Consider the following 20,067-nt stretch of genomic DNA (forward strand, 5'->3'; position numbering starts at 1 on the left):
TTACAGTAGACAAGATGCCACTCCGACAACCAAAGCTCATGCATTAGCAGGGGAGACAATCAGTCTAAGCCAGGGCAGGAAGTCAGGGCCCACTCCTCATTCTTCTCTGAGTTCAGGGCCTGTCCAGAGAAGCATAAACAAGCAAAAAGCCCAGAGTTTGGGGTAAAAGGGCTCTTAGAAGTTAGGATCTGGAGAGATGGCTCAGTGGTTAAGAGCACTGGAAGTTTCAATCTCCAGCACCTACATGGTGGCTCATAATCTCTAACTCTAGTCCCAGGGTATATGATGCCCTCTTCTGACCTCTGTGGCTACCAGACACACATGTAATAGCAAGACACTCATACACACAAAATAAAATTTAAAAGGAACGTAGTTCAGCTGGGTGTGGTAAGTAACTCCTGTCTTTAATTTCATCACATTAGTGGCAGAGGAAGGAAGATCTTTGAGTTCGAGGTCAGCCTAAGCTGCATAGAGAAACCAAGTTAAAAAGAAAACCAAAACAAAACATTTGTATAAAGGATCCCAATTTCCTTTAGAGACTGACACCTGGTGGGGGAAGGGACACTTCCTGAGCCATAACAGCAGAACATGGGGAATCATGGGTTGGCTGATGATGATCCCAGGTCAAGCCACCGGTCTGGAGCCTGTTCATTGGATTCATGGCATTGGAGTCACACACCTTTAATCCCAGCACTTGAGAAGCAGGGGCAGGCAGATCTCTGAGTTCAAGGCCCACACTGGTCTACAGAGCGAGTCCCAGGACAGCCATTGGCTACACAAAGAAACCCTGCCTTGAAATGAGACAGAAGGAAGAAAAGGAAAAGTTACACTTTTCTGAATTATTCAGACTTCTGAAACTGCATTACTGCCTTTTAATTTAGTTATTTATCCATTTAGTCTGTGTGTGCACCTGTGGCGATCAGAGGACATTTTGCAGGAATTGGTTCTCTTTACCCACTGCGCCATCTCGCGGGCTCTGCGGACTATTTTCTGGGCCAAAACAATGTGACCGCGTCTCATTCAGTATCACCATCCCTGGATATAGCAGGTGTTGTAACAGTAAATGTATGATGGCACCTGACACCCAGCAGACTCGCTAAAAAAAAAAAAAAAAAAAAAAAAAAAAAAAAAATCTGTTATGAGCACGTTTTTGTCATATAACTTCTTAAAAAGAGCTTGGTAAGGGTGCTCAGCAAAGCGTAAGACTCCGCACAATTTTATTGTTGTTGCGTGATCCTCTTAACAATCCTTTATTACTTCTCTGGTGACAGCCCCTAGTTACTCGTGACCATGGAAACGCGGGCCACAGACTCGGATTGGGCGGTTCGCGAGCTCCCTCTGGAGACCTATTTGCGGTACTGCTGCTAGACAACTCCAGGTTTTAGAGACGCGAGGAAGGAGAGCCGGGAGTTGTAGGCAGTGGGCGTGACTTCCGCGGAGTGGTGCGTACCGGGAGCTGTAGTTTACAGATCCAGGAGGTGGGCAGCCTCAGACCGAAATCCGGCCTCAACCGGATGGCGTTTGCTAGGCTAGTCTGCCGGCCCTGGGGCTCGATCCTCGGGCTGCTCGGACTGGTCTTGGCCACCGCCACCGCCTGGGACGTGGCTTCTCTGCGCTGCAACTTCGGCTCGTTCTGCGAATGCGACTTCTGGCCCAATTTGCCGGGTGAGGGGTGGGGAGCCAGGGCGGAGAGGTGGGCAGCGGGAGCTCGCAGGGGTCAGAAGCAGAGAGCCTCCGGTAAGGGTTTGGGGGTACCCTGTGGAGAGAGGCTTATGACAGCGGCGCTCGGTGGTTCGTGGTAGGCCTCCAATGAGCGAACTCGTCGCCGGGAGAGAAGCTGCGAACGGGTCTGAGCTGAACCTGTGGCTGGCGCTCACTCGGGGCTGGTGCAGTCCAGAGAACCGCCTCGAGTGGGCGCTGCCGCGCTGGCTCTTGCTGAGGTGGGTGCTCCTGTCCCTCTTTTGGACATATTTTTTTCCTTTGAACATCTGCCTTGATGGGTTTTGGATTATTTTGTCTTATTGTTTTGTTTGTTTTTGAGACAGTTTCTCTACATAGCTCTGGCTCACCTGGAACTATGTAGACCAGGCTGGCCTCAAACTCAAAGAGATCCATTTGGCTCTGACTCCAGAGTGCTGGGACTAAGGGTTTGTGCCACCATGCCCGGCTGATGTTTTTTTCTCTGTCTGTCTGTCTGTCTTTCTGTCTGTCTGTCTGTCTGTCTCTCTCTCTCTCTTCCCCCCTCTCTCCTTTCCCTCCCTTCCTCCCCTGTCTCTGCCTTCTCTCCTCTCTCCCCCTCCCTCCCTCGCTCTGCAAGTGTTTCACCATGTGAGCCTTGTTGGCTTGGAACTCACTCTGTAGACCAGGCTGGCCTGTAACTTACAGAGATCCCCTGTCTGCCTTTCAAGTGCTGGGATTAAAGGCATGTTGGAACTCACTATAAACCCAGGGCAACCAGTCGTTGTTGGCATACACCTTGAATCCCAGCACTTGGAAGTTGGAGGCAGGCAGCTCTATGTGAGTTTGAGGCCAACTTGGTCTACAGAATTAGTTCCAGGCCAGGCTCCAAAGCTACAGAGAAACCCTGTCTCGAAAAACAAAACAAAAAATAAATAAATAAAAATAAGCCCAGGCTAGCCTTTGATTAGCTAGAATATTGCTGCCTCTGCCTCCCTAGTGTTGAGATTAAGACTTGAGTCACCAGGTCTGGCATTGCTTTGATATACATTCCTTCTGCGGCCCTAGGTCTGGAATGTGACCTGGCCCAACACCTGGCTGGCCAGCATTTGGCCAAGGCCCTGGTGGTGAAGTCACTGAAGGCCTTTGTACAGGATCCGGCCCCCAGCAAACCATTGGTCCTTTCCCTGCACGGCTGGACAGGCACGGGGAAGTCCTACGTCAGCTCCCTGCTGGCACAGTATCTCTTCCAGGGTGGCCTTCGCAGCCCTCACGTGCACCACTTCTCCCCCATCATCCATTTCCCACATCCCAGCCACATTGAGCAGTACAAGGTATGATGGGTGTGTCAGGGATCCCTTTTCTGAGTCCTAATCTAGAGGGCTCCAAACCACACAGCCTTCAAACCTGGCTAGAACAGAGCTCACCATGGTGTCATGGAGGAGCTTGTTCTCTCTGATACACCTGTGGACCAGAGACATCATGAGAGACATGGGGATTACACAGGGCAGACATTACTTACAGAGTACTTGTGTCTGCATTCTCCCACCCTGATTTGGTGCGAGCTCTGATTACCACTGCTCCTGATCCATCTTAGCTGTCAATACTGTGGGGCAGGTTCAGCCTTCCTGACACATATGTTGGTAGCTGTCATGAATAGACAATTGGGGCACAGGGATTTGTGTCCCTGCTCTCGTGTTGACTGGCTGTGTGGCCTTGGACAAGTCTCTGCACCTCTCTGGACTGCCCTTTTACCCTGTCTCAAGGGCTTGGTGTTCTCTGGAAACAATAGATCACTTCTCTGGGGATTTTTCTTGGCTTGGGAAGTTTGGGTTTGTGGGGGATGTCTTGGACTTCTTTGGAGCCCCGGTCTCTACCCCCATAGAAGGAGCTCAAGAGCTGGGTTCAGGGGAACCTTACTGTCTGTGGCCGATCTCTCTTCCTCTTCGATGAGATGGACAAGCTGCCCCCTGGCCTGATGGAAGTCCTGCAGCCCTTCCTGGGCCCCTCTTGGGTGGTCTATGGGACCAACTATCGCAAAGCCATTTTCATATTTATCAGGTATGTTCAGCGTCGGGGACACTTGCCAGAGATGCAGCTGTCCAACTTGGGCCTGTGCTCCCAGCAGGGTACTCTTCCCCAGAGCCCACATAGGCTCTCCTAGCTCCTCTCACTGTCCCCAGTGACTGTCACTAGAGACGACTGACTACCCTTAGACAGTCTGAAAGCCTGTCTGGGCTCTGACATTTAGACCCTTGTTGCTGTGTGGAACCCTGCCTGTTCATCCATCTTTGGTAGCTGAGAGGACACAGGCCTAGGAAAAGAAAGGGACCGGCTGCCCTACTTTCTAATCCCAGCCATAGTTCTAAGCCGTGACTCCTTAAGCCAAACTGGTGAGCCTCTCTGAGCTCTGTCCTCTGCTTCTGAAGCTCAGTCAATGCTAATGCCCCACTGTCCTCTTAGGGAAAACTAATTAAAGGGTGCATACATAAATAAAAGTATGTAGCCTGAGTGTGATGGCATGTACTTGTAATCCAACACTCTGGATCCTGAGTCAGGAGGATGGCTTCAGTAGCAAGACACTATGTCAAACCCCCCTCCCATCCCCAAATTGTTTTGTGAATTGTAAAGTGCATGGCATATACATGTTACAGAAATTTGGTTATCATAGGACTTGGAAGGAGAAGGAAATGGGCCACTTTGCTTACTAAGTCATGGGTTCTTATGATTTTAGCAATACTGGTGGTGAGCAGATCAACCAGGTGGCCTTGGAGGCATGGCACAGCCGTAGGGACAGGGAAGACATCAGCCTGCAGGAGCTGGAGCCAGCAGTCTCCCGAGCTGTGTTGGACAACCCTAACCGTAAGTTGGCTTGGGGACCCATCCAGGTGGGGCCTTCACACTTAAACTCATTGTGCTGGACCCCTAAATCTGAAGCATTGTCCATTGCACTATAGTTGTACCCATAAGCCTCTGCACAACCCGCTCTGTGACCTAAATAGAGCGTATAAACAGCCCCCACTTATGCTTGTACTACACCAGCACTACCCCAGTGGGGCATGAACTCCCGACTTCAGGAGCTCACCATTGCTTCTGTGCCTTCCTGACCTTCCCGCAGATGGCTTCTGGCGCTCTGGTATCATGGAGGGACACCTGCTAGATGCTGTGGTGCCCTTCCTCCCACTGCAGCGGCATCACGTGCGCCACTGCGTACTCAATGAGCTGGCTCAGCTGGGCCTGGAGCCCCAGGAGGAAGTGGTTCAGGCTGTGCTGGACAGCACCACCTACTTCCCAGAGGAAGAACAGCTCTTCTCCTCCAATGGCTGCAAGACAGTGGCCTCCCGAATCACCTTTTTCCTCTGAGAACTCTCAGTAGCATCAATGCCTCTTCTGTCTGGACAGAAGAAGCAGGAAAGGCCTGGGCGTCTCCCAGAGGGCTCTTTCCTAAACTGTCTGGCAAAAGGGGCCCAGAGCACAGAGCTAAGATGAAGAAGGGTGTTGGCCAGACCAGACCAAAGAAGAAAGCCCTGGAAGGAGTCCTCACCAGGAAACTCCTGCGCACCCCAGAACCTCACAGCCTTGCCATTGCCCTGTAGCCAGAGCCTTCTCAATGTGAACTGTAACTCAGGGACAAAAGTTCGTGGCTGCTTCCGTTGGGGGCTTTTACCTGCATGCCTTGCCTGGAGCTCCATGCCCAGGTCTCAGCCTGTGGCTGGCCCTGGAAACCCAGCAAGGACAGATTGGAAACCTCAGTTTCACCAAACAGGGGGACTCTAGCTGACACCTGGGCCTGAATTTCAAAGTTTTTAATTTTGTACAGGAAGAGGACAGGGATAATAAACGTAGCCATGGGATTGGAACATTGACCAGGGTTGCTTGTTGCCCTTGGAGGAGGCAGCTCTTCTGAAAGCTAGGGTTTGGGACAAAATGTTCTCCTCAGTGAGGCCTTCATTGGCCCTTTCAGGGAGCAGTATAGTTGTTAGAGGTGGGTGAAACTTCCGCCTTACTGGGGCTTGGATTCTGGTCCTCAGAATACTTGGGTTTGCTGAGATGTAAGCTCAGCTCCAAGGGGTCAATATTGCTGGAACTTGTTGCTGTACTGTCAGTGTAGCTTGAGGTATCCTCAGTCTTGCCGGGCACTGGACTCTGGTCCTGGGCCTCACTGGAACTACTGATCTTCCCACTCCGGACATTGGAAAGCTCACTGAAAGTCTTTCTTAGTTTCTGGCTGTTGCCCTTGGTCTTGGGTTTCCATCTCTGGGCGTGAATAGCTTTGGCTCTTCTGAGCCTCTGTCTCGGGCTCAGGGCAGGCCTATTCTTGCTAGGCTTTGGGTCCTCAGTGGCTTCTGATACGCTAGAGCTCTGGCTGGGGTCCTGTCTTCCTGGGCTTTGGGGAGGCTCTGTCTTCCTGGGCTTGGGCTTTGGGCTTTGGGCGGCCTCTGCCTTGCTGGAGTGGTGTCTTTGACCATAGTCAGGTATGCTCTCAGTCAAGCTCTGGTGTAGGTACTCAAAGACCTGGGTGACCTTTGGGGCACTGCTCTGGTCTAGGCTCTCTCTGTACTTCCTGGGGTTTGAGTGCCGAGGCAGTGAGTATTCAGATGTAGTTGTGTTGGAAGTGCTCCTGTACTCCTGACTGGCTGACATCTCTGTTCCTGAGGTGCTTGGGCTTAGGACTGAGAAAGTGCGGAGAGTAGGCGTTAGGCCTGCCTGCCTCTCCAGGCAGCTCTTGGAAAAGGAAGTTTCTAGGCCACATCCAGTCATAGCTGGATCCTCCCAGCTGCCACCAGGCCCACCTCCTCCAGGCCCACCTTCTCCATGTGCCTGGCTCTGCACAGAATGAGAAGGGTTGTCCACCCTGCCCTCTCTTCTGGCTCTCCCCTGCCCTGTTCTCACACAAGCCTCCCAACTCTACCCCAGCTGTGGCCTGCCCACCCCTGATTATACACAGCTGCCTCCTACATCATATTCTACTCCTTGAGGTCCACCTTGAGTTCTTGAAAGGTCTAATCACGCCCCTGCCTTCTTACCCTGGTCCCATGCACCTGGCTGGCTTGTTCCCCTAGCTGACTTAGGGTTCACATCCTTGGACAAAGACTGGGCCACTCATCCCTACCACCAGTTATTAGGCACAAGCCTGTCTCAGGGTACTTGGACCACCACAGAGCAGTTTGGAGATGATAACCAAATAGAACCACCACCCTGCACCAAGGGGCACTGGGGACAGTCTTCTCTGTTGCTGTCACCCCACACCAGAGCTTTCTGGGGAACAGCTTTCTTGCTTTGCCCTTTCAGACCCTCATGGATGGTGATAGCAAAATTGGAAGTCAAACCTGTTGGATATGCATGAGGTGTGTGGCTTAGTTCAGGGACACACTGAAGAGCAGAGAGAAAAAGGACAGGTTTTGGAGAGAGAGGTGGGGAGTGGGCTTGAGGGTAACTGGTCCCTGCCCTGTGCTGGGCACCATCCCACTTAGTCCTGACCACACGCCTCATGGGGTGTCGGGGCTGTAACTTCTAACTTAAGAGACACTTGTGCGGGCGGGCAGAGTCAAAGCTACCCAGGGTAGAACCCAAGGTCCAGTGCCTGACCTCTGACCTCTCTGCTGCTTTGTTCTACTAGGCTTAGCAGGAACATCAAGGACTTACTGCTGAAGACTGAGCCTGAGGAGGTCTGGTCCACGTAGCTGTCTGACAGGGATGTCACCTTGGTGGGGAGCTTCACCTATAGCAAGAATCGGGCTGGGAGACCCTTGCACCCATAGCTATGTATCTGGAAGGTCACAGGACAGTCCAGCCATCTCCCCACCCCCACCACCAGAGACAGGGTTTCTCTGTGTAGCCTTGGCCTTGAACTCAGCTGCCTACCTCTGCCTCCAGAGTGCTGGGATGCTGGGAATAAAAGTGTGTGACACCACTGCTCCACTTATTTTCCACCTTTTTTTTTTCTTTCTGGTTTTTTTTTTTTTTTTTTTTTTTTTTTTTTTTGAGACAGGGTTTCTCTGTGTAACTTTGGAGCCTGTCTTGGAACTTGCTCTGTAGACCAGGCTGGCCTCAAACTCACAGAGATCCACCCACCCCTGCCTCCCAAGTGCCGGGATTAAAGGCATGGGCCACCAATGCTTGGCTTTATTTTCCACTTTTTGAAATGTGTATGCACAAGTGATTTTGTGTACACAAGAGTACAGGTGCCTACAGAGGCCAGAAGAAGGTATCAGATATCTGGGAGCTGGAGTTACAGGCAATTGTGAACAGCCCGAGGTGGGGTGCTGGAAACTAAACTCAGGTCCTCTACAAAAGCAGTATTGATTTTTAACCACTGAGCCATATCTCCAGCTCCTTTTTTTTTTTTTTTCTCACTCCAGGGGCCCTCTTTTTCCCAAGCTTAGAGTTCCTTATGGACTCTAGGATGGGTGGGAGCACCCAGGGGCTAAGGGTGCAGACAGGGGAGTAGTGGGGCTAGACTGGCATTACCCTGTGGATGTTGGTTCACATAGGGGCCAGGCTTCTGTAAACTAAAGCACTGAGCCCTGGGGAATGTACATCAGGACTGAGGAGGCCTGACGTACATGACCTCCTCCACCCACAATCACATCTGTAGGTGGGGAGAAAAGGTAAAGCTGAGAGGCAAAGTACAACAGGTGCCACATGTTGTCCATCCCCTTGTCCCTGGAGCTCTTCACTGTGTCCATCTCAGCTTATTTTGCACAGAGATGATGCCCACGATGATTTCAATGGATACACAGATGCATGTTTGTTCTTGTCTATTTAATGTGAGCTAGGAAGGGCATTGGTACAGCATTCACTACAGCTGGGTAGCATCTTTGAATAAAGCCTTGATATTTGTTGGCGGCAGAACAGGTTGGTAGACCAGGTGAGACGTTCCTTAAGTGAACTGTGTAAATGTATCACTTAGGGAAAGGAACCAGAGACAGGACAGCAGGCCACACTTGTTCATTTAAAGAAAAGGTAAACCTCACATATGGAGTTAGGAATTGGGGCATCCTTGTGCAGAAGTAGGGAGTGGGGCAGGGGCTTAGGAGGACACATGCACAGAGAGTCTTCTGGGAGCTGAAAGTGTCCACCTGAGTGATGAGGCCATGGCAGACTTAGTTTGTAAAAATTCAGCCAGCCCTTCACTTAAGACTTGTGCACTTAAAATTGGGTATGGTGGTTCATGCCTGTAATCCCAGCACTTTGGAGGCAAAGGCAGGAGGATTGCTGAAAGTTTGAGGCCTACCTAAGCTACATAATGAGTTCTAGGTCAGCTGGGCTACATAGCAAGACACTGATTCAAAAACAAGTAAGTTGGGGACCAGGTGTGGTGTTGCATGTCTTTAATCCTGGCCCTAGGGAGGTAGAGGCAGATTTCTGAGTTTGAACCCAGCTTTGTCTATTAGTGAGTTTGAAGCTAGCTAGGGCTGTGTAGTAAGAACCTGTCTTGAGGAATAACAATAGGCAGGGGTGAGAGATCAGTAGGCAAATGCTTGCTATGTGAGCTTGAGCACCTGAGTTGAGCACCCTGCATACAGTCTGGGAGTGGATGGCTGTGTGCACCTGTAACCCAGCACTGGAGGGAGGGGAGGCAGGACCATTGCTTATTTCTGTATTTTTCAAGACGGGTTTCTCGGTGTAGCTTTGGAACTTGTCCTAGAACTTGCTCTGTAGACCAAGCTGGTCTCAAACTCACAGAGATCTGCCTGTCTCTGCCTCCTGTGTGCTGGGATTAAAGTCATGCAACACTACTACCTGGCAAAAGGATTTTTGAGGCTATATTATTCTCAGTAAGGTGAAACATGATAGAGAAGGAAGGATGACACCCAACCTCATTCTCTGGCTTCCATGTGGGCATGTGTTCTACACAGACTGCAAACATATAACATATCACACACACACACACAATATCTATATCTATATATCTATATATATATACATATATATATATATAGTCAGTGAAGACTTTATGAACAATTTAGTAAGGAAAGCAAGGCACAAGTGGCCAGTGTCCCAAGCAGAGTGTGATCATAGCATCATCTTACTAACAGAGAGGGGGTGGCTCTTAAAGATACATGAAGTTGCCTGTGCTCACGGGCCACATCTATGTCAGTTCCTTATCACTCGAATCACCCTTGGCTCTCTAGTTCAGCCTTCTTGAGTACCCAAGAATTTCTACAGCGAATCTAGCACCACTACCCTCTCCATCTGGCTCCTGCATCTGCCATCTATATGGGGGAAGGCCCTCATGTCCTATGTCACTTGAGCCAGAGCTACATCCCCAGGCCCCTGTGCTGAAGTTCTAGATGCACTGTGTTAATGCAGAGTGCAATCCTGGCACTTGTGAGGTGAATCTCTGAGTTTGAGGCCAGCCTGGTCTACAGAGTGAGTTCAAGACAGCCATGGCTGTTACACAGAGAGCCCTTACAGGGAGGAGGGGTTGGGGGAAGCAAGTCTGACCATATTACTCTCCTGCTAAGAAAACAGTCAGCACTCACAGGGCACCCTTGCTGTGTCCATCTCAGATGAGGTCAGCCACACTAGACTCCAAGGGTCTAGGCCCTGGCGTAGGTTCCACTCACCTTTTTCTCCTCTGTTCCCTTTCTCTTGAGTTCAGTCTTGTCTCTTGGGGTCTTTCCCTGTGGGATCTGGGAAGCAGCTACTTCCTCGTCTGGAATCTCAGTGAAAAGCTGCTCCCAATTCCAGGACTTCATCAAGGCTCTGGCTCTCTGGCGCTCCATTAATCTCTTCCTATCAAGTCACAGTCCCAGGACCCTTAATCAGTCTCTGGAATCCAGCCTGCTGTCCCCAGGGACCAGACAGTGCAGGCCTTATGAGGCAACTGGCCAGAGTTCTGAGTTCCCCACCTGCTCCCGCCACTAGCCAGAGGTCCCACAACCTTACGCCACAATGCTTTGTGGGTGGCTGGCCTTCGGACCATTTTCTATCATCCGACTTAGCTGGAGCTTGGCCAGTTGGGCCACTTGGCTATTAAGCACTTCCTCCACAGACATACCAGGAAAGAGTTTGGTCATCACTGGGCCCATCTGCCAGGGAAATGGTGACCAGAGTTGGACAATGAACAGGGGGTTGATGCTACCTTGCCCTCAGGGATGAACAGGGAAGGCTTCTGCAAACTTTCTAAACTGGGGCCTTTTGCTACAGAAGGAGTAGGAAACCAAGAAAAATGGACCGTTCCCTAATGGGGAGCCGAGCCTAGCTTCAGAGCAGCTGGACCTGTACAAGTCTCATTCTGTATCTGTGGATGGAATGGAGGGATAATGCTGGTGGAGAGGAGGGCTAGTGAGAGTATCAGCTCATTGTCACCCGTTTCTTTTAGGGGCAGGAACAGTAGTCAGTTGGCAAGGGTGTGAGTCTTCCTGGCTCAGCAGGAGCCCACCTTTGGATAGTTGGGGTTCAGGAGCAGCACAGTGGCAATATCCTGGCGGGCCCCCAAAATGTTCTGCAGGAGCTGTCGGCTCTTGGCCCGGTGCAGGTAGTACTGGGCCTTCTCAGGGTTGTGCTTTATGGCTGCTGAGAAGTGGTCCTCCGCTTTCTGGAACTGCCTGAGGGACATGCCCAAGGTTGTCGTGAGCTGGGCCACCCAGGAGGAATGGGCACCAAGCAGCTGAAGGAACACCAGGGGCCTCTTTTCCTGCCATGCTCCTCCCTCCCACTCCCAACCACACCCTTTGTGGACCTGACACTTTCGGATACTATAACTTTGGTGTACTCTGATACTTTCCGTTCTTTCTTCCTTTTTTTTTTTCAAGACAGGATTTTTCTCTATAACAGCTCTGGCTGTCCTAGAGCTTGCTTTGTAGACCAGGCTGGCCTTGAACTCAGGGATCCTCCTGCCTCTGCCTCCTGAGTGCTGGGATTAAAGGCATGTGCACCAAGCCCACTTTGTTTTCTTTACCTCAGGGTTTGGTTTTGTTTTTGAGACAGGGTTTCTCTGTGTAGCTTGGAGCCTATACCTGGAACTCACTCTGTAGAGGTCCACCTGTCTCTGCCTCCCAAGTGCTAATATTAAAGGCACGGACCACTACATTTATTGATAACATTTTTAAAAAAAAGATTTATTTATATACAATGTATGCCTGCACAGCACACCAGATCTCATTACAGATGGTTGTGAGCCATCATGTGATTGCTGGGAATTGAACTCAGGACCTCTGGAAGACCAGCTAGTGTTCTTAACCAGTGAGCCATCTCTCCAGCCTCTTGCTAACATTTTTTTTTAAATGTGTGTGGGTGTTTTGCCTACATGTATGTTTGGGAACCGTTTACATGCTTGATCACTTGGAACTGGAGTAACAGATGGCTGTGAGTTGCCATGTGGGTGCTGGAAATCAACCTAAGTCTAGAGGGATCTTTAGAGGGAGGCTTCTGGGAGAGTAGGTAGGCCTTGAAAATACTTTCTAAGGCCGACTGCAGGGGTGGCACCTGGGAGGCAGAGGCAGGATTATCTCAGTGAGTTGGACGCCAGCCTTGTCTACAGCCAGAGCTGTTACACAGAGAAACCCCGTCTTGAAAAACCATTAAAAACAAAAACAACCCAACAACAAAAACAAAACAAAACAAAGCACAACATCTCTGTCCAGGAGACAACTAATAGGTGGCTTCTGATAGGCCCATTCCCTGCCAGTCACCCTCCTTAGCTATGCCTTCACATCACACCCTCCCAGGGCACACCCCTCCCCACCCCAGACACCTTCGTGTCTGCTCACAGAGTCCCATCTTCTCCTGCAGCACACCCATTCGTAGGTTGGCTCTCTCGTCCTGCGGGCTCAGTGCCAGCGCCTGCTTGTAGTCCGCCTCCGCGAAGGTCAGGTTGCCCAGCTGGAAGAAGCAGTCTAGGAGAGGAGGGTGAGGTCGAGTTCATCCCCAACTCCCAGAGCAAAGCCAAGACCCAGCCTGGCTGCCTCGGGCATTAGCTAGGGCCTGACCACTCAGCTCACCCCCACGGTTGATGTACAGGCCCTTCTCGTTCTGCTCGTCCCTGATGGCCTTGTTCAGCAGCAGCACACCCTCCTGATAGGCACCCTGGGTGTAGCAGTGCACAGCAAAGTCATTGTAGGTCAGCAGCAGCTGGCGCTGTGCCTTCTGCACCAGGTTGTCTTGGCTGTCAGTCACCATGTCCAGTGCCTTCAGGAAGTCTTCCACTGCTGGGTCAAATTGCTGGAGCCTTCTGAGCAAGGTACCCCTATGGTAGTGGACATGACAGATAGCAGGGAGGACACAAGGTAGGGAGGACACAAGGACCAAAGCATCCTCTTTGGCTAGAAGGCCACTGCCCACCCTAGGCCTTCTGATCCATGATATTTGACTATATTCATGAATTCTGCCTCAAAGTCCTAGGTCTGTCCTCTGGTGCTGGCCCACTATTGCTGCCTGGACAACCTATTAGTCACTAGTGTTTGTTATTTCTCACTGATACTTTCCATTTGGGGATCCAGCCTCTACGTTCAGGAGTTAGCTCTCTCCTTCCACATTTATGTGGGTTCTGGGAATTGAACTCAGGTCAACAGGTTTGTTCTGCAAGCTACTTTACCCACTGAGCCACCTCACAAGCCTATGTTCGTGCCTGTGTGTACACACACTTTAGGCAACCATTTAGATAAAAAAAAAAAAAAAAAAAAACCAAACAGAATTAGGGAGATTGAATGGCACCAAATCCTTGGGAGACCAGATACAACTCCTAGTCTCATGCCCTCCCAGCATGAACTACTCAGCAGGCATGGCTGGGGCAGTATTCCCAGGTTATTGTGGAGACTACCTCTATGGGAGTCTATGGGAGACTACCCCCAGTTGAAAGCAGGTGAAGGTTATTAGGCACTAGAGAGAGAAACTGAAGCCTGGGAAGGGTCAGAGGCTCTCCTGAGACCATACAACAGATCTGCAGGAGGACCAGCTCCTCTCCACCCTGGTACCTGAAGAGGAAGAGGTTGGGGTCCAGGGGGTTGTTCTCAATGGCACAGCTGATACACTTCAGTGCCCGGTGCAGTTTTCCCTGCACAGCCAGGATGCTGGCGTCTTGGAGGGACTGCTTGGCCTGGTCCACCATCATCTGGAGCAGCCCTTTGGCCTGTGGGTGCTTGGGATCGAAGAGCAAGGCGCTTCGAAGGTCCTGATAGCAGAGCTTGGGCTGCAGGGGTGGAGGGTACTATCACATGGTACTATCACAGTAGGGGGTAGAGAAGGGCAGGCCTCTAGGTGACAAGCTAGCATCATACCATCCCTCCCATGTGCCCTGCATTACGGTTCTACATTCCCGACCTCTTGAATGAGGCAGAAACATTGAGGAAAATCCATCCCCAGCCTCAACATTAGTAGCTCCTTTCCAGGCGTGACCTCAGTGAGGTGGGTCAGCCTCTGGTTTGTGCTAATTTGTTATCTCATATCAAGAATTGTGTGGAGAAGGCAATCAATGTGCTGCCTCATCCTCCTCCTGCATCCTCCTCCACTCCCTGCCCTTTACACCAATAGCAGCTTTACACCAAGGACAGACTGAGGTCTGGTATGAGCAAAGAACATCCCTAGGCAAATGCTTGCCACTGTTGTGCAGTTGGCTGGTCACTCCACAGTCTTAGCAAGCCCCCACTCTCCTTTGGGTAATTGGTTGGAGGGCACACTGGGAGGACTGGGCAGTGTGAGAGGGTGGCTGAGATGTGTTCAGGTTGGAGAACCGGCTATATGGCCTTGATCAGGTCATCTCTGGGTTGCTTTACTGTTCACCTTCCTCCAAGGGGTCCCAGCAGTCTTGGGGATGAACCTCGACAAAGATCTGGGTTCAGAACAGCCTTTCATGGGACAGGTGTGGAGGTGGAGTCAGCAATAAACACTGATGGTTAATACACTCATGCCTTTGAAGGGGACTCCCACTGAGTCACCTGTGTGACACTATGTGACACTAAAGCCCAGCCTCTGACTAGAGCCTGTCTGGGTCCCCTTACTTAGTTACCCCCCCTCCTTGCCTGGTGAAAAGAAGTAAATCTACCCTTCCCCTTCCTTGCATCCTCTCTGGCTCCTCCCATCTGGTTGCACTGCACATTCTTCTGGAGCCTCTTTCCTTCCATTGCCACAGCACTGCAGGTCCACTCCTCAGCTAATCCCCCACCCCCATCCTCTTGCACTCCACCCCTCCCCATTGACAGTCTCCACAGCTGGAACCATTCCCCAGAGGTCACTGCCCCAGGGAACACTCTACCCAGGAAGACTTGCAGGCTCCTTCTCTCTGCCTACATTCTCCTTAACTTACTCCCTGTGACCATACACCCCTTGTCCCCAGGCTGCCCCTGGCACTCTCTGTGTCCTGGCTCAGCCCAGCAGGGAGACCAGGAGCTCTAGGACTTTTCCACTGTGCAAACAGGAAAAGAAAGCAGGATGCCAAGCATTGTGGCCCATGTCTTTAATCCCAGTACAGATAGGCAGATCTCTGAGTTCAAGGCCAGCTTGGTCTAAAGAGTGAGTTCCAAGACAGCTACACAGAAAAACCCTGTCTCAAAAAAACCAGCCCCACTCCCAAAAAAAGAAAGAAAGGAAGCAAGACAGAGAAGGACTGACTGCATCAGCTAATGTCTGTGGTGTCCTGGGTGCCACACAGCTGAGGGCTGGGGAGTCCCTGGCTGAGGACTCAGTCAGCAAACCCTTTACACAGGTTTGATCCCCATGTCCCAGTCACAAGCTCTAAAGAAACAGGGATAACATGATGCACTCACTCCCCCATCCCTTTCGTGGTTACCAGAGAGCACAATACTGTCTAGCACAAAGTGAGGGCTGAGGGATGAAGGACAGATACCTCAGTGACAGGATCCTCAGGCTCTGTGTGAACTTATAGGGATGAGACTTCCAACTGGCCTAGCCTCCTCTATGACCTTGGGACCCACTGGGGGCTCCAGGCCACACCTGCCCAGCCCACTGTGCACTACCTTCTGGAAGAAGTTGTAGATCCGGGCCCGGAGGATATAAACATCAGCAGTGGCCCTGCCTTGCTTCACCTCCCTGGTTGCCAGTAAGAGGCAGTCCTGATGCCGCTTGAGGGCCAGCAGGCAGGCTATGCTGGGGGCAGATGGAGGGCAGGATGCACTGAGCCTGAGGTAGTAAGAGGCTGCTGGGCAAGGGGAAGGTGCTTCACACTCACCAGCGGTAACTGAAGGAAGGGTTCTGGGGCTGGAGATCAGAGGCTTGCAAGAAGATATACAGGGCTTCCTGGAAGTCACACAGCTCATACAGGCACTGACCCTGAGGAAACAGGATGGTCAGTTCTGCTTTGAGAGATACCTGGGCAGAGACTTCAAGAGACAGACGGAAAGAGATGCAGAGCTGTAGAGATGCCAAGGGACAGAGGGACACAGCAACGAGACTGAGTGGGACAGTGGGTGAGAGCAGCTGACTTTGGCCAAAAGTTTGGCAGTGAGATGGCAGGTCACGGGCCCTTGACAACGTGGACAGTTATTTGAGTGCCTTGAGGACTGCCCCCTTCTCCTTCTCTTTTATTAGACAGTGTTTCACACTGTAGGCCACATTGACCTGGAACCTAGGCAGACCTTGAACTCAGTGTCTGGAGTGCTAGATTGTAAACCTGAGCCACCATGTCTGGTTCAAGGTTTCTTTTCTATTACATTTATTTGTTTTGAGTATGAGTGGGGGGCAGGCACCTATCCCAACACGCATGTGGAAGTCCTAGCTAACTTGCAGGAGTCAGTTCTCTTTCTACCATGTAGGCCTCAGATATCAAACTCAGGTTGTCAGCACAAGAGGCAAGCACCTTACCTACTGAGCCACCTCACTTGCTCTAAAGCTTCTTTGTAGAAACTGAGTGATTTGGTCTAACTGAGGCCCTTGCCTAGGCAAATGCTCTACCACTGCTACACCCCAACTCCACCTCTACCCAATATTTGGCCTTCAAAAAAAAAAAAAGACCCAGATATCGTTGAAACTATGGAGACACATACCTTTAATCCCAGCACTCAGGAGGCAGAGGTAGGCAGTTCTGTGAGTTTGAAGCCAGCCTGGTCTACAGAGCTAGTTCCAGGACAGCAAATTCTATGCTACTCAGAGAAACCCTGTCTCAAAAAAAAAAAAAAAAAATGTTGAGGGTAGTGAGATGACTCTGTGCATGCAAATGTACACACACACACACACACACACACACACACACACAAAATAAATATATGTAAAAATACATTTTAGGCAATTAACTTTTTACTTAGTACTAGGCATGGGACCCAGAGCCACTTGTATGCAAGGTAGTCATCCTTCCACTGAGCCACACCCCTACTGACACACAAATCAAATTTAAAATTTAGTTTAGTCATACTCGCCCCATTTTGATAGCTCAACATGTCCATATGGCTGGTGGCGACCCTACTGGGACAGTATAGAGTAGATCATAGCCTTACTGCAGAGTTCTATTTAGACACCCCTAGCTGTCTAAATTAGTAAACCAGTGAGGGGCAACAAGTGTGGGTGGGGTGGGACACAGACACAGGACCAGGAGTCCTCAGGCACTGAGATCGGGTTCCAGGAAGGCTCCCTGTGTAAGGTCTGCTCTGCTGTGTGGGTGGGAGCACTGGCACCTGCAGGTAGAGCACAAAGGCCAGTCGCTCCAGGTATTTGCTATTCTCTGGCTGGTAGGAGTAAGCCCTGCGAAGATTCTGCAGGGCAGAGGAGAAGTCGCAGAGCTGGATGAAGGCCTCAGCACGGAAAATATAGAAGTCAACCTGAAGGCAAAGAGACCCAGGCTGCTGTGTCCTCTCTATCACCTGCCCCTCAGAGCAAGAAGGGTGACTGTTCTGGTTCCTCAAGGCTTAAAAGAGTTTGATGGTCCTGGGAGGAAGGGCCTGGCAGGTGTGACAGTGAGGGAGGGGCTTCCAGTGGCCACTGTGACTCTCTCTCTCCTCTTACCAGCTTGGGGTTCAGGTGGAGAGCACGGGAGAAGAAAAGCACAGCCATCTCCCAGTCCTCTTGTTCTAGGCACTGATGGCCTTGGTGATAGCTGTAAGGACACATGAGTTTGGGCAGTGGGGCTGGTTTTGATCTCGGCCCAGCCTAGGAAGTCCTCAGGGCTACAGTGGGTTAGGTGGGAGGGAAGGCTGAGGTAAAGAGGCTGGAAAGTAAGCAGAGTTCCAGGGAGGGCAGGCTGGCCTTTCTGGATCTCTTAGCTTTTCCTCCTTTTATCCATCAGGGTTTGCTGAGGCCCAGAAAGGGACAGTAGCCAACTCAGGGCTGTACTCCACGTTAATGGCTGTGTGGAGCAGGAACCTGGGGCTGGGGGCGGGGAAGTCACTCACTACTCTCTGACTTTGACAGGCACTGTTGACCCTGTCATCCTTGGTTTCATATCACTAACACTGTAGAACACCTGGCTGGTCCCAAAGATACGTTGCAGGATCTTCTCTCGGGCCTCACGGACCTGGAGCTTTGGGATTTTCTGTGAGTGGGCATTGTCAGGCTCCTAGAACCAAATCAGAGGCAATAAGCTTGGAAGACCCCAGGGACCACCCCACAACACTTCTACACTTTTCCAGGGACTTTGCCTGGTGGTGGAGGTGGTGTGGGAAAGCCCCCTGGTAGAAGGCACACCCAGTCTGGGGTTCAGCTGGTCTTCAGATGTCCCAGCATGTCTCCAGCCCTGGTCAGGATCAAGGGGACGAGAGACCTCGTAGCCACTGCACCTCTGTTCTCCTCTTGGTTTTTGCCTGTTCTCACCTTTTGCTGCCCAGTATTCTCAGTGCCCCAGCTCAGACCCTACTCCACATCTGGGCTTTGAGGTTACTTGTAAATCCCATGGGACTCTCACACCCAGCAGGTCACACTGAGCAAGCACTTTGGTTACGCTTCCCATTGTCACCAGGATCAGGGACCTATGTATCATCTGTCCTAAGTCCTGAGTTTCACGCCTTAAAATCTCTCCATTGGGCTGAGTTGTACTGACTACACCTTTAATACTTGTGTAGGGTGAAAAGGACAAAGGCAAAAACACCTTGCCCTGAACTAGGCCCTCAGGAGACCTGGACCAAGGAAAAAAACCTGACCCCGGGATGGGACTGAAATCCCATCAATCCCTGAGACCAGGCTATAAAACCCACCAATCCCGAGCCACCCTGGAAATTTCAGCACTGCCCCCTCCCCAAGATGCAACTTTATCCCCAAGATATAAACTCTGTACCTAGTTTTGGGCTGCCTCTCACTCCGGAAGCAGCCACCCTTCTGGTTTTCCCTTCCTAATAAATCTCTTGAGGGAGGTTTGTAGTGAGGTGTGACATTTCTGCCTGAGTTGAGCCCAGCTGTAACAACTTTTGCCAGAGCCAGAGGAAGCAGAGTTGTAACACTTTTGTTGGGGAAACGTTCCCCTAGAGGAGCAGAGCTCTAACACTTTTGGAGCAGAGACTACACTTGCATTGGGGAAATCTGTAAATTGCAATGCTTGCGGTGATTTTGTGGTATTCCTTGGCGCCTGAGTGCCAGGATATTTTACCATCTGAGCTCCAACATTTAACAACCTGCACTTGAGAGTCAGAGGCCAGCCTGGTCTACATAATGAAACTCTTGTCTATAAAAAACAAAGCAAGCAGGGCAGTGGCGGGATGTGCCTTTAATCCCATCATTCACAGGACAGAGGGAGGCAGGTCTCTGAGGTAAAACCCAGGCTGGTCTACGGAGCAAGTTCCAGGACAGCCAGGGCTACACAGAGAAATAGGACAATTTAAAACCTCTCTGCAGCCAGGTGGTGGTGGCACACACCTTTAATCCCAGCATTCAGGAGGCAGAGGCAGGTGGATCTCTGTGAGTTCGAGACCAACCTGTTCTACAAGAGCTAGTTCCAGGACAGGCTCCAAAGCCACAGAGAAACACTGTCTCGAAAAACCAAAAAAAGAAAAAAACAAAACCTCTCTGCCCTCTCCTTTTGGAGGAGGAGGCCAGTCACTCTTCTCCCCTCCCACAGAACAAACGATGGACTCTCATAGGCCTTCCCAAGGGCTTGACCTTCTCTGCCTCGGTTTCCTCCTCCACCACCGCCTTCACCTTGCTGTTGTCTGTCATGACGTGTCTCCAGACCGACCTCTGTCTTGAGCCAACTCCCTAAATCCCTGCCTCAGTTGTTGCTAGGCACCAGCTCCAGGACGCCCAGAGTGCCATTTGGCCACGCCTCGAATAGAAACGTAGTTGGGCAGGCCAAGGCCTACGTCAAGGAAAGAACCGGCGGGCTGAGCGCACCGAGGCTGGGCAGGGTGAAAACGTAAGGAGGCGCGGACGATACAGGGTGACGCGACGCAGTGTAAAGCACTCAGAGGCCCTCCGTGGCCGGCGCCCCGCCCGCTTCCGCCCCGCAAAAACATGGAGGCCGCCGAACTCGGATTGGCCGTTCCTGGACATGTGCGATGCTATTGGCTT

The 20,067-nt window shown here is 51.2% G+C and overlaps 2 protein-coding genes across 3 annotated transcripts; one reads left to right on the forward strand and one right to left on the reverse strand.

Annotated features, from left to right (window-relative positions):
- The first annotated feature begins 1,473 nt into the window (after positions 1-1,473).
- Tor2a (torsin family 2 member A) lies at positions 1,474-5,537 on the forward strand. 2 transcript variants are annotated; one of them, XM_051185221.1, is made up of 5 exons: positions 1,474-1,665; positions 2,746-3,011; positions 3,566-3,738; positions 4,412-4,539; positions 4,796-5,537. In XM_051185221.1, the coding sequence occupies exons 1-5, from the start codon at positions 1,515-1,517 to the stop codon at positions 5,038-5,040; spliced, it is 963 nt and encodes a 320-aa protein (XP_051041178.1). In that variant the 5' UTR covers positions 1,474-1,514; the 3' UTR covers positions 5,041-5,537. The 2 variants fall into 2 exon arrangements, with proteins under 2 accessions (XP_051041178.1, XP_051041177.1); XM_051185220.1 differs by having other exon boundaries at positions 1,476-1,665; positions 3,563-3,738.
- Positions 5,468-20,049, reverse strand: Ttc16 (tetratricopeptide repeat domain 16). The gene is made up of 14 exons (XM_051183878.1): positions 19,891-20,049; positions 17,964-18,127; positions 17,578-17,668; positions 17,265-17,393; positions 15,812-15,912; positions 15,600-15,729; positions 13,602-13,816; positions 12,630-12,874; positions 12,383-12,524; positions 11,069-11,234; positions 10,573-10,715; positions 10,251-10,419; positions 7,324-7,393; positions 5,468-6,350 (listed from the first exon to the last, which is right to left on the reverse strand). Exons 1-14 carry the CDS (start codon positions 20,047-20,049, stop codon positions 5,638-5,640), a joined length of 2,637 nt encoding a protein of 878 aa, XP_051039835.1. The 3' UTR covers positions 5,468-5,637.
- Positions 20,050-20,067: the final 18 nt, after the last annotated feature.

Source organism: Phodopus roborovskii, unplaced genomic scaffold (genome assembly GCF_943737965.1).
Source record: "Phodopus roborovskii unplaced genomic scaffold, PHOROB, whole genome shotgun sequence".
In the NCBI taxonomy this organism is placed as follows: Eukaryota; Metazoa; Chordata; class Mammalia; order Rodentia; family Cricetidae; genus Phodopus; species Phodopus roborovskii.

Bases quoted from the DNA above. Each gene is read 5' to 3' on its own strand.
- Tor2a (XM_051185220.1), top strand. From the start codon at position 1,515: ATGGCGTTTGCTAGGCTAGTCTGCCGGCCCTGGGGCTCGATCCTCGGG. The intron at 3,012-3,562 runs GTATGATGGGTG...CTACCCCCATAG, and splicing joins GCCACATTGAGCAGTACAAG to AAGGAGCTCAAGAGCTGGGT. The intron at 3,739-4,411 runs GTATGTTCAGCG...TTATGATTTTAG, and splicing joins GCCATTTTCATATTTATCAG to CAATACTGGTGGTGAGCAGA.
- Ttc16 (XM_051183878.1), bottom strand. From the start codon at position 20,049: ATGTCCAGGAACGGCCAATCCGAGTTCGGCGGCCTCCATGTTTTTGCG. The intron at 17,669-17,963 runs GTGAGTGACTTC...GTGTCCTTACAG, and splicing joins CCTGTCAAAGTCAGAGAGTA to CTATCACCAAGGCCATCAGT. The intron at 6,351-7,323 runs GTAAGTCCTTGA...GCACTTTCTCAG, and splicing joins CTCAGGCTCAGTCTTCAGCA to TCCTAAGCCCAAGCACCTCA.